Source organism: Rousettus aegyptiacus, unplaced genomic scaffold (assembly GCF_014176215.1).
Source record: "Rousettus aegyptiacus isolate mRouAeg1 unplaced genomic scaffold, mRouAeg1.p scaffold_m13_p_3, whole genome shotgun sequence".
Taxonomy (NCBI): domain Eukaryota; kingdom Metazoa; phylum Chordata; class Mammalia; order Chiroptera; family Pteropodidae; genus Rousettus; species Rousettus aegyptiacus.
The window spans coordinates 34,305,227-34,318,329 of record NW_023416306.1 but is presented as its reverse complement, the minus strand read 5'-3'; the positions used below and the strand labels follow the sequence as shown (position 1 = coordinate 34,318,329).

General features: G+C 39.3%; 1 protein-coding gene across 1 annotated transcript in view; it reads right to left on the bottom strand.

Moving 5' to 3' along the window:
- Positions 1-2,159: 2,159 nt before the first annotated feature.
- The window catches only part of SLC28A3 (solute carrier family 28 member 3), a 48,099-nt gene continuing 37,155 nt past the window's right edge, over positions 2,160-13,103 (bottom strand). The window contains exons 12-18 of the mRNA XM_016130510.2: positions 12,607-12,737; positions 11,288-11,456; positions 10,694-10,891; positions 6,497-6,578; positions 5,685-5,783; positions 5,363-5,483; positions 2,160-4,502 (exon numbers count right to left, since the gene is read on the bottom strand). Of these exons, the coding sequence (XP_015985996.1) occupies positions 4,376-4,502; positions 5,363-5,483; positions 5,685-5,783; positions 6,497-6,578; positions 10,694-10,891; positions 11,288-11,456; positions 12,607-12,737 (927 nt within the window). The 3' untranslated portion in view covers positions 2,160-4,375. The remainder of the gene's footprint in view (positions 4,503-5,362; positions 5,484-5,684; positions 5,784-6,496; positions 6,579-10,693; positions 10,892-11,287; positions 11,457-12,606; positions 12,738-13,103) is intronic.

The window sequence follows — 13,103 nt, the reverse complement described above, 5'->3', positions numbered from 1 at the left end:
GCCATGGGTTTAGTGGCTTTATATGACTGGGGGTGGGGGTGGCATGAGAAGAGTTAAAGCATTTCTGAATGGCCTAGGGATCTACAGTCCTCTTCTTTATGAATATTACCAGAAGCATGCCCAGTACATGGAAGAGACAGGGCTGATTCTACATGTCGACATGACTTTGTAAAGATAGCAGTTTTTTTCTCATTCTGGTTTCTCATGGTAAAATGGTTGTCTGTCAGTTGCCGGAGGGCTAAAATTCAAAGCTGTCATTTGGGTGCTTTTCTCTGTTCCATGGCTAAAGGCCATATCCTCCTCAATGTTAGTCACTGTCTTCCCATTTTGAAAAAAGGCCTAAGGGGTAAGAGGGGTTGACTTGGCGCAGATTCGTTGTTGATTTTCTAGAGTCTTTGGAAATGAAAATACCAAGTAGCCCAGAAATGACCAGGTTTGAAATTATTCATTCTACATCCAGGGGGAAGTCCTATTGCCTTTTTAATATAAAAGAAATCATAATTATTATCATAAGCTTGTGCTGTCTTTAGATCTAGAAAAAGAATTGGTAGGCGTATACTTTCTTTTATGCTTGAGCTTAAGATAAAGTTGTTTTTTTAAAAAATTAATTAACAGGTTGTAAAAAGTAGCTATTTTCAGGACTGTATGGTTCATTAGCACCACATGGTGCACCTGTACCAGACACCTCGTCCTTAAGTCCTGTGTTCCTGCCTGTTTAAAATATGAATAATCGCCTCCCCTTCCCCTGCTCCAGTACATTCAGGGTAGTTTAATCCTTCCTGACACACTATGTCCTTCAATACCTTCTTTATAAGCATGCCTGATTTCAGGATTGTTCTGTAATTGGGAGTCAGCTTCACTGGGCAAGTGCACATCTTAAACCCTTCACAGTGGCCTACCAGCCCAATTAAACTACATAAATATAAAAGCAATTAGTTGAGAGCATTTGCAAAATACATGCATGTTAGGAATTTGTGTAGTTACAGAGACCTTGCCACTCAGATCTAATTGCTTGAATGTGCTGATTTTACCAATGAAAAAAAATCAAAGAAAATTTTCCATATTCCATGACTCAGTCTATTCTTGGCTAAGACCCTGAGGCCTCTATAGGGTGAAAGAATTTATTTATAACCAGTTTCTGTACTGGGGAAGGAAATTTCTACACCCCTCCCCCCCTTGCAAACTGATGGAAACCAACAAGGAGAATAAGCAGTAAAGTGAACTTCCATCTTCATTGAAATTAAGACACATACGTATCTAGACTCATAATAGTGTGTTTATAAAAGGGCTTTCAGGTTAGTTAAAACTGTACCAACATGAAGCTACGCTTAAAAAGAAGGCTGAGGGCTTCAAATTTCATGGGCAGACTAGACATAATTCAGAATTCTTCAAAATAGATGTCACAGCCTTCACTTAAAACAACATCAGGGTGCAGAGGCTGACAGCAACACGCTGTGACCTCAGACAACTGAGCAAACATGTAAAAAACATAGATACACCATCTTGGAAGACTATAGGTGGTAGGGGAAGGATAAATTGGGGGGAACAAATAGCCCTTCAGGTTCTATATCTGCTAAAGAAGAGTGAAGACGTCACCACGCAACAAAAACCTCTACTAAGTGATTTCACTGGGAGCATGTAGCGCATTGTCTCATTACGTAGAATGAGACATACACACATATGCCACACAGATAATAACAAGGAAGGGAAGGATAGAGATAGAACAATATATAGTGACTTACAGAAATTTCCAAGGGATACTGCTAAGTGAAAAGAAGTTGAAGGTGATATGTAAATAGACTTATTCTATTTGTATAGAAACAATAAACCTCTCACATTCTTTTATGTTTGCATGTGGTAGTAACAATAGCAATTTCAGGGGTGTGATACCGGAAAGAGCTGGAGTCAACCGCGTGAGGAGAAAGGGGTGTGTGTGTGTACGCGTGTGTGTGTACATGGTTGCCGACTTACCACGGTTTACTTATGACCTTTTTACTTTACCATGATGTCAAAGCGGTACACTCAGTAGAAATGCTACGTTAAATTTTGAATTTAATCTTTTTTCTGGTCTAGTGGTAAGATACTCTTTCGTGACACTGGGCAGTGGCAGTGAGCCACGTGATCTCAAGAGTAAACAACTGATACTATATAGTGTACTATGTTGCCAGTGATTTTTGGATATTGTATTTTGTGTTTTTACATCCATGTCTACAAAATGCCTATCTGTGTCTCCTCCTGATGAGAAAAAGATGAAGGCAAATACTCTTTAAATGAAACTCAAGATAATTACCAGCTGTAGGCTAATGTAAGTGTTCTGAGCACGTTTAAGGTAGGCTAGGCTAAGTTATGATGTTTGGTAGGTTAAGTATATTAAATGCATTTTCAACTTATAATATTTTCAACTTATGATGAGTTTATTAGGATGTACCCCCTTTGTAATACCATCATTTTTAAATTATAAATTGATACTTTTTATAATTTGAAAAAGAAATATACTTAAAAAATGGCAGTAGTTGTTTTCCTTGAATAAAAGAGCTCAGACAAGAGCTAAGAGCTACAAACATCCAAAAAATAGTAATGGAAACAGACAGAATTGACTTTATCAGAGGGAAACACTAGAAACAGCAAAGAGATTCTTTTAGATTCTTAAAAATAAAACAGAATAGAAAAATGCAAAGAATTAAAAAGAGAAAAAAGAAAAAGAAGACTCATAGCAGACAAAGAACCTATGAATAATTGGCATCTCTGACACAAGGCTTTTATGAAGGCCAACACAAGAACATAAAGAATAGAAGGAAAAGACACATAAATATGTTTTCGTAAAATAAAGTCTATATATTAAAGAGGCACATTGAGTTCCAAGAAACTTTTGATACAAATGACCAATAACTAGAAGTATCCTGGTATGTTATACATTTAGCTTGCTCCTTCACCACCACCACCATCACCACACACACACACACGTGAACTATTTACACATAGATTTTTAAAAATTCCTCTTGCACATGCACAAAAAGGAAAATATAAATTTAAGGTATTTCAAAACCCTTTTCCCATTCTTCCATGCGAATCACAATTTGTGTTTGTGCTTTCTCAACAAACTGGCCTTTATGGTATGAAGAGCTTTGGTGTTGAGCATTTCATTAAAGAGCACCCCACTATTGTCTCTGGAATTTTCTTCTGAGACACATTAAGTCTCAGAACCCATTAAGGATGCCAGTTTGATGACGACGCTTTCCTGGTTGGTGGAAGTATCAATGGAAGGTTTTCGGATCTCTACCAGGACTTCCTTTTTCTTCCTCAAGTGGTTCTTACATGGCTTTTTGACTTAAGTGTAGTGTCTGTTTCCAGTCCTGTAACTAGGAATGTAACCAAATTTGCACATGAATAGGCTTACAGTTATGCCCTATAACTGGTTGACTCCTTGAAGGGAGACATGGATATTATGCATCCACGTGGTCTATCATATTATTTATTCAAAATATTCACTATCGCTCCCTTGACAGGGTAGTTCGTCCATGGCCATTGACATTAGGTTTGCCACATGATTAGCTTTGGATAATGGAATATAGTAGAAGTGAAAGGTGCCACTTCCTAGCAGAAGTTTTAAGATACATCATGTGATCCCCACCTTTCTTTTCTCTCTCTCATAAGACAAACATGCCCCATATAGGGCCTGCTCCTTTAGCCTGCGTCCTGGAAATGAAGACAACGTGAAGTATGGCCAAAATTGACCCTCAATAAACATATGTGAGTGAAAAATGAACTTGTAAGCCACTGAGAGTTTTGGCTTATTTGTTACTGCAGCACAGTTTAACTTAAGTTGACTGGTATAACTGTCCAAGCACACAGGATTTAAAACCGAGTTTTGGGATAGTCTATGTACTCTCCTTAAGGACTCTTGATTCTTCAGGACTTCCTCAGGGTAGGCAATGAGGGAGTTCTTCACGTGAGAGTCAAGTTTAGGCTATTTCAGGTCAGCCAGGGTGAATGCAGAATGACTTCACCTAAGATGTTTTTAAAACAAGCCACTCTGGACCACTTAGAGATTTGCACTAAGTGGCTATGGCTGAGTCATGGCACAGTTGTTGTGAGCTGTCATTTATACCCGTATTCTGGTTAAATGCCCTGAAATTCTAAGGTTAGAAAACATTTTTGGGACACCATAGTAGTTCTCAGTGGGGAAGGGGCTGGGTTGGAAAGGAAGATTCTGTCAATCTGAAATGTTCAGTTCTATTTTTCTTCTTTCCAATTAAAGCCGATTTCATGATGGAAATATCAATCCGAGGAGAATAGCTTTTTTCTTCTTCTTCTTCTCCCCAACACAGGAAAATCAGCACCTATACTTAGAGTTCTGTTGGAGAAGTGGCTGAACTTAGAATACATCAGGGACCCAACTGCAGTTCAGTGTTGATGGACTCAACAACTGGCAGCAGTTTTTCAAAGAATGCAAGCTGTGGTTTCCTCCTGGGATGACCTGGCCGGGACCGTTGACAACAGTGCTAGTGGAAAGTAGAATTACACAGTTAGTTGAGCCTTAGAAGATAGAAACAGTAGATGAGAAGATGACACATTAAAAATTAGCATAAGGTGGGAAGATGATCTACCATCTCACATTCTGGTTAGAGAGAGTTAAGGACAGAGGTACCAGAGAATTAGTTTTGACCCTCAAATCCTATTTGGCTGTAAGGACTTCTTCTAGTTTCTCCAGAATAAGGAAAAGATCGAATCAGCCCTGTAGAACACTTGTACATTAAGAAGGGCAGGTCGAGTGGGGATATTCATTATGTGACTGACTCTGTAGAGTCAACAGAAACTGTACAGGGTGCGGGCGGCTGGCACGGATCACTGGTGGCCCCTTATCCACCACAGCCCATCACCATGTTGCCAGGACAGTCTGCATTGCTCGATCCCCTTGTAAGGGAGGTAGTACCTAGTAACAAATATGGGGTACTAGCTAAGGGCATGGACTCTATGCGCAGAAAGAACCAAATTTTCTTATGCCTTTCTGTCTTGATTGCGTGTGCACTCATTTTGCTTCAGTAAGTGACATAGCCTCTTCAAGCCCTGATTTTATCTAATGTTTAACAAAGCAAGAGTGTCTAACTTATACGGTGGTTGCAAAGTTTAAGTGAGCTAATTCATACACAGCGCCTAATACACAGCTGGGGACATGTTAAATGCTTGAGCAACACTGGCTAGTGTTATGACTCCTGGTTTTAGTGAAAAAAGTAAAAATGAAAGATGGTTAGAAATGCACACACATTCTTGTATTTAAATAAAGTAAGTGTTACGAAATTATAAAAATAAGTGGTTGGAGGCTTTAATGGATATAAAGAAGTTATAATGAAGAATACAATACCTGTTCAATAGACTCTGGCAACAAGATACTACATTGGTTGTATTTCTAGGTAAACTGGAGTTGAAGGCATTCTCTAAAATGTGATGGCAGTTGATTTCTATAGGGGTGCCAGACAGTAGGCCTGGAAGTAGAACAGAGTACCAGTGATTTTATTAATTAACAAAGAGCTTCTCCACCATATTCCACACATTTTACTTTATAATGTACTTAATGGCAGCTCTGTCTCAGCTTTCTGCAGCAGTAGTTTGCTGTGTGTGCAGGCTGGATGCACTGCCCCACTGAAAGCTGCCGTCCTATGGACACAAAGGACAGGATACAGTACCTGCGATGCAGGCTGTCAGGAAGCAGGCTACGGTCCCTGAAATCAGTGCTCTCACTGCCCCTGAAGTGATGTCACTCTTTCTGGAAGGAGCCATGGATGCTGGGAAACATGGAAGCAAGCATAAGAGATTAATATTGAGGCTATTGATTAATTCCAAATTCCTAGCCTCTGAGAGTTATTCTGGGGTTGAAGTGTCAGCTAAGCTGACTTAAAAACAAAACAAAACAACAAAACAAAAAAACTTAGCTGGGAAGTTCAAGGTTCAAGATCTTAGTGATGAGCTCCATATCCAGAGAAGTTCTCTGGTATGTGGGGAAAGAAAGAAGTATGTCTGCACAAAGAAACAAGTCCTCAGTTTTATCCAAAAAGCTCCTAGTATGTTGGGGATATGAAAAGGCAAATGGGTTGCAAGGAAGGATTGCCAATATTTACAACTCGTAACAATCTACTTTCTATGCCCATGGCAGACATAACAATTTAATCATAGCATTTTTCTACTAAACTTCCACTGGACCTCAGAATCCTTCTGCAGATGGCTATTATAAATCTCCTGAAATTGGCATGCAAAGTGAAACCTGTGTGTCATCTCTGGGTGAAGAACCTGTCCATTTGAGCAAATTCTTCCTCAGGTTAGCTCGAGTATACACAGAAAACCCTCACTGCAGAGCAGGGATAAAAAAAAAATCGACCCTAAAGGATTTACTGCTGTTGCAGGGCCCCTTTTACCCCTCTGACATGAATAATATTAGAGCAAAGTGAAGATCTGAAGCATGTTTACATCACATCTGTTGTTGAATATCCTTTTCACTTACTGAGTGCGCCGATCACTATTCCTAGGGAACTGATATTGGCAAAGCCACAGAGAGCATAAGTGGCAATTGTCTCAGAACGGATCTGTAAATAAGCAAAAACACACAGTCATATACACGGGGTGATCCAGCTTATAAATCTGACATCCTAACTAGGCTTCCTACTGTGACTATGGAATTAATGTTGACAAATAAATGTGCAATGCATGGTGCCCAACATTCGTTGCTTCCTGGGCTCTTTTTCCCATCTCCCCTTGAATTTCAAGGGAGGGATAGGAGCTGTGTGGACTCAGAGATTCCCTGAATTGAGATTGGTTGTCTTGGCCTCTACAAATTGCTACTTTCTACACAATGATAACTTCTAATATTCAGTAGGAACTGGCCACCTGTTACAATGTGCCAGGCACAGTACTAGCTGCTGAAGATACAATATTGGTCCCAGAAAATAGTCACATTACATTTATTTGATGAAAGACGCTCGGAATGTATGAAGAACTGTTATAACTCAGTAGTAAGAAGATAAGCACCCAATAAGAAACAGATAAAGAGATTTTGCAAAAGATATGTGAATGACTAACCAGCATATGAGAAGATGTTCATCATTAGTCATCAGGGAAATGAAAATTAAAACAATGAGATACCACTACACATCCACTAAAATGGCTAAAGAGATGGACCATAGCAAGTGTTGGCAAGGATGTGGAGCAATTAATGGTGTACATTGTGATGAGAAAGTAAGCTGACACAGCTTGTTTATAAAATACAAACATACTTGGCAGTTTCTTATCAAATTAACATACACTGCCTGTATGATCCAGCAACCACCCTCCTAGGAATTTTCCCAAGAGAAATAAAAACAAATGCCCACAGGAAAACTAGATGTGAATATTTATAGTAGCTTTATTCATAATAGCCCCAAGCTGGAAATAACTCAAATGTCCTTCAACAGGCAAATGGATATTGTTATAACCATAAAATAGAATATTGCTCTGTAATAAAAAGGAAAATAACTAATATATGCAATAACATGAATGCTAAGTGAATCCATTTATACAAAATTCTAGAACAAGAAAAAGTAATCTACAGTGAAAGATAGATCATTTGCTGCCTGGATCTGGGGAGGGGTTTGTTGGCTACAATGAGACTTGAGGGAAATTTTCTAGGAGTGATGGAAATGTTCTATATCTTGATTGTGGTCGTTGTTACACAGGTGACGCATTTGCCAAAACTCGTGTGCACCCAAAATAGGCCTTTTTGTATGAAATCATACTTCAGTAAAAAGGATATAATTTAAAAGGAATTATCCCAGGAAAAAAGAAGCTCACAGTTATCACAGTAGTTCCTCTCAGTCTGGCTGTGGTATATGCTAGCCTTTCTTTGTTCCTCAGCTCTGACTATCCCATAGGAATATTAGATTGCCACTTAGAAGAGAATTAATAGTCCTTCTCACAAGGCAGGGAGACAATGGAAGGTGAACTTGTAAAACCATGAATATGGCCCTTCACATATATTCTAATAGTCAAGAGGCGCTGCTCAGGCCAGATAATTCTTTCTCTGCTTGAGGGAGTGACTATAGGAGGCTCAGAGGATTCAGTGGACTTTGTTTTTCACCATAAGCATATCCAATCCGGTAAAGCACCCACACAATTGAGGCAATAATTTTCTTCTCAAAATCCTGCAAAATCTATGTTTTGGTTCAAAGAACAAACCAGGTCAATGCTACATTCAAAGTAGTGGTGCCTTTTTTCACTAACTGGAATTTTTAGAGCTCCCATTCAAGACTCAAGTGGTTGTGGTAAGTTTTTATTGATTATAAGACCCCTCTCCTTTTTCATGGTTTCTGAGAGCCCTTTTGTTGATTTTCAGTCAGTGTGCATATAGCAGGCAGGAAAAGTATTTCAAGTATTCGAGCAGTCCACTGTTTCTGAAAAAGCTCGTTCTCGTCCCCTGCTCTCTCTAGTGTGTTTCATTTAGTTCAATTGGCTTCAAATCAGGCAAGCCTATTAAGAGACTGTGAGGAGGGAGATGGCATAAAGCACTTGAGATTCCTTTTTCCCCTTTCTGGGGAGCTGTGGAGAGGGGACACACAGATGTGGCCATGTAGGGTTTTATAGTAAGAGGAAAAGATGGCTGGGATGATTCCACTTGGCCTTTTCCCATAAATGTGTAAAATTACATGATGGAAAGGCCAGCACTGCACTAGGAAATTCATAATACATTCTACGGCTCTCCTTGCACTCGAGCAAAGGTGCCGTACGTACAAGGACAATGATTGTAGCACTACCTCCAATAGCAAAAATTGGTAGTAGTGTCGTCAACAACTGGTTAAAATAAATTACGGTGTGCTCATAAAATAGAGCACTGTGTCGCAGACACTGACATGGCAAGGCATCTGTCATTAAGTGCAAAGAGCAAGGTTAAGAACGGTGAGCATAACGTGGTACAGGGAGAGGGGCTGAGTGGCAGAGGAATAAGGAGGATGACTTACTTTTCCCTCTACATCTTTTTATGCCTTTTGAATTCTGTACCTTGCTATGTGTTACTTGTAAACAGAGTTATTATCATTAAGGAAGAGCACATGATGGAGCAATAAAGAGCTCATCCTGGGTACGTAGGTACAACTTCTCTTAGATGGAAGTCAGCAGTAGGCATAATTCAATGGATCACACTGGAGTTTTGCCTCTGTACCCAGATTGCACACTCCAGTAATGTGGTACCTTTTCTAGAGATGGTTGGGACACCATCACCCCTTCTTGGTTGGTAAATAAGAAACTGCATGGACTCATCCCCATTTTGTTGACTGGAAATAAGAAATCTGGAAAAATAAAAATACTTTTCCTACTGTGACTCAACACTAGCAGAATCCATTGAGCTTGTATTTCCAAATGTCCTCTGTGTGACTGTCTCTGGTTGGACTCATCCCCAATCCAAATCATCTCAACTGTTCTCATCTTCATCCTCTTAATAACCTGCTCACAAAACTGCTTAGCACTGCCGGAACTGTGAGCTTGCTTTGCTCACTAACAAAACCACTTTTCTCCTGGCAGCTGGCAGTGGGGATGGAAAACATTTCACTTAATCTAGCCTATTGTTTACTTTTGGCAGAGAAGTAAGGTGGTTAGTGGTGGCATCCAAACAATGAGGACATGGGCCACTGTGCAGTCAGTTGGAGAATGAACATTTGAGAAACAGGAGACCTACTGAGCCACTGTTCATATCAGAGATGTGATTCAAAATGCCCTGATCATAAAATACAAATCAGTACTCCCCTAGAGTATGCTGTCATATCTGTGTAATATATAGGAGTAAATCTGCATGTTTGGCCTTTGGGAGGCTGGGAGAGATGGTGGTGGTGTTCGGAGGTGGTCATTCTCAGTTAGAACCTTAGGTAGCATGCTTTTCCTCCCCTTTCCTTTTAAAGCCAAATATGTACCTAGGACATTAATTCCAAATGGATTGTTTCAATGAATAATGGTGGTGGTCAGAAATGTTCACCATTTCCCTAAGAGTTTCCATGTGTGACAATTCTATTCTTTAGGAAAGTAAAAGTTGGAGACTCAATTGAAAACATAGCTTAAGTAATGGCCTCATCTGAGTTCCTTTATTCTATCCAGGCCAAGTAGACAGGAGCATCTCCTTGCAGCCTATTGACCCGAAATCCTGCCATAGTTAGAGGATGCTCGTCTCAGAGGTTCAGACCACAGACTCTGAGCTTCTTCTTTTCTCTCACCCACTTGAAAAGTTGTCACTGTGTCTCACTATTTCTTTAGGATATCCAGGCACTATGTTGCATGTAGGAGGTTTCTCAGAGTTCATAGAATTCTTTAAGTTGGAAAAAAGAAGTCTTCATGATCATTAAACTATGAGCCTCATTAGAGTAGAGGCCTTATCACTTGTTCAATACCATGGTCTCAGTATCTAAGTATGCTGTACACAGAAAGTATTTAATAAATATTTGTAGATAGAGTGATTGATTCCAGTCCAGGAATCACACACATGTACAATAATTAATTCAAAATAACTGAAAATTATGAGGTGCTATGTACCTCAAAAAACCTCAGGGTTTTTGGTCTGTTTTGTTTTCTTGTATATCTGAAGTGCCTCGCATGGTACCTGACACACAGAGGCACCAGTAACTGTCTGATAAATGTATATATATATATGATGAAAAATGTACTGAAAATCAAAATATTGACTCACCGACATATATTGCTGCACGCCATTTACAAATTTGGGTCCAGCTTCTTTCCTTAAATTGATCAATTTTGAGAGTTGCTCATAAGCCACAAATTCATTGAAGAATGTCTTATAACCTATGAGTTTAGCAACCATAAAACTGTCTTGCAAGTCCACGCCCATCATGAAGGAAAAGGGCATGAAGATGTAGGAGCATATTAGCTAAAAAAGAAATAAAAAACGGATACTTTATGAGTAGTGATTAGCTTCTGCCTCACCCTCACAACAAGATTGTTCCTGCCCCTCTGTGTCTCCTTTAGGCATAGAAATCCCTTCACGTACCCTTGCCCACCTTTATCCATTAGGAGTCAAGGCTGAAATTAGGTCATTTGAAGTAATCTGAAATCTTGGGTTGGGTCAGGAGAGAATGACTGAATGTTGAGGGGAGGAGGAAGGGGGGAGGTGGAAAAGGGGGCGGGAAGGCGGGGAATACATGATAAGCGTGTACACTGGGTAAGAGTACATTACAGGCAGTTAGGGAAGGCTGTTCACAAACCTTTCATTTTTAAACAAAGATAGGTGGAAACAAAATGGAGGAGAAACATGGTAAAATTATACCTCAAAACTCAGTTGTGGGTAGTCAAGCATGTTTCCGAACCAGGACAGGGCTGAGTTCATAAAAGATAATAACGCAATGAAGGCAATCAGGTTTACAGCGATATTTGCCACCAGGGAGATGGATGAGGACGCTCCCTGTGTTGCAGCTTCTAGGAGATTCCTCGAATCACTTTATCAAAAAACAGTAATCCCAGAATTACCAAAGAGTTGCCGGTGGATGGACACCATTTCCATCTTAATCAGAACTCATTCGGATGGAGAAACCAACTCTCAGGCTCATGCCTGAGTCAAAATTCTCACCTGAATTCCATGAAATCATGATGGCATTTGTAATTGTTGAGTGTAGATGATGGGTGTCTGTTATACAACTCTTTTAATATGGTCATTTATAATTTAAAAATTGGGAAAAGATGAAAATAGGTTTTAAAAATTACACTTAACTAAAAGTAGGTACAAGGGAATATTTATAAAATATTCATGATTTAAGAACTAATAATTCAGGGTCTGAATATCCATCACCTCATTTAAGAAATGGAATGTCACCATCACCTTTGAGTCCCATTCTCCTGCCCCTCGTACACTCTTTCTTAATCTCAATCTCTTCTTTCTAATCTCAGAAATAACTGGCTCCCTTGAAATTTGCTTATTATTCCCTTTCTTTTCACGTTTCCTACTTGTCTGTATCCCTAAATAATGTGTAGCTTTACACATTTGCTAACTTTATAAATGGAATCACACGTATTCAATACATTCTTTGACAACTTGCTTTTCACTCATGGCTATGACTTTACATACTTATGAACAAAGGATGAATCTCAAAAATATGTAGGCTGATTAATATTTTTATTTCCTGAAATACTTTTAAACAGCCTAAATTTCTTAATTTTTTTCCACGTTTTTTTTTTTCTTTGGCACAGGGCCAAAGAAAATGAACTGATGAGGGGTTAAGGATATTTATATCACACTATCTCTTCCCTATTATATAAGAAAATTCTAGAAATGATTAGCCTATGGCTTTCCAATGATCTTAAACCGAAGCTCAATGAACACTATACTATGTTTAAAGTAAAATTTCTACATTGAATAGTCAAGGAAAGGTATCGACATCCAGGTACTTAGAAAAATTTTCCTTAAGTGTTGAAACAAGATTTTGGGGACAAAGTTTCAATAGTCACTGAGCAATTAAATTCAGTTTACTGCCATAATTCACTGTGCTGATTATCAAATATTTGCTGCACTTTGGATTTGGACCACCGTGCACCATGCCTCACCACCCCCAGCTTGTGTAGTCATTAAGGTGGTGCGCAGTTTCCACTCACCCATTTTCCATTTTCATGGCATTCTTGAGGGTTATTTTAGGTGTTTCTGTCTCAGGCCAAAAGAGTTTAGCGACAGCCAGGGATGCGGGTGCTGACATAACTGACGCAGTTAACAAGTGGGTGGATGAAACCTGTGATTTCAGGAGAAAATGCCAATTTAGGTATAGCTTTTCCGTTATACTCAAAACGAATGACCCACAAGTCTTTCAAGAGAAAAGATGGCCAGGGACTGATTCTGTGCCAGAAATGGAGGCTTGGAAAAGCTCAGTTAGCCAAGTTAGCATCACCTTGAGAGTCAGAGGGAGAAGGGAGGAATTCGTGTGAATCATATCCTTGGGGAGAAGCACAAAAATAAAGTCAAGTCATTTCAGAAGAAAATTAATTCTATGCTGTAGAAATTTTCAAAGAAGACTCCTCCACCTTTTGATTGTCCTTTTGAATGTTTAAATAGTCCCTAAAGCCCATATTTCATTATGTCATCAATTTAGATAAGAGAT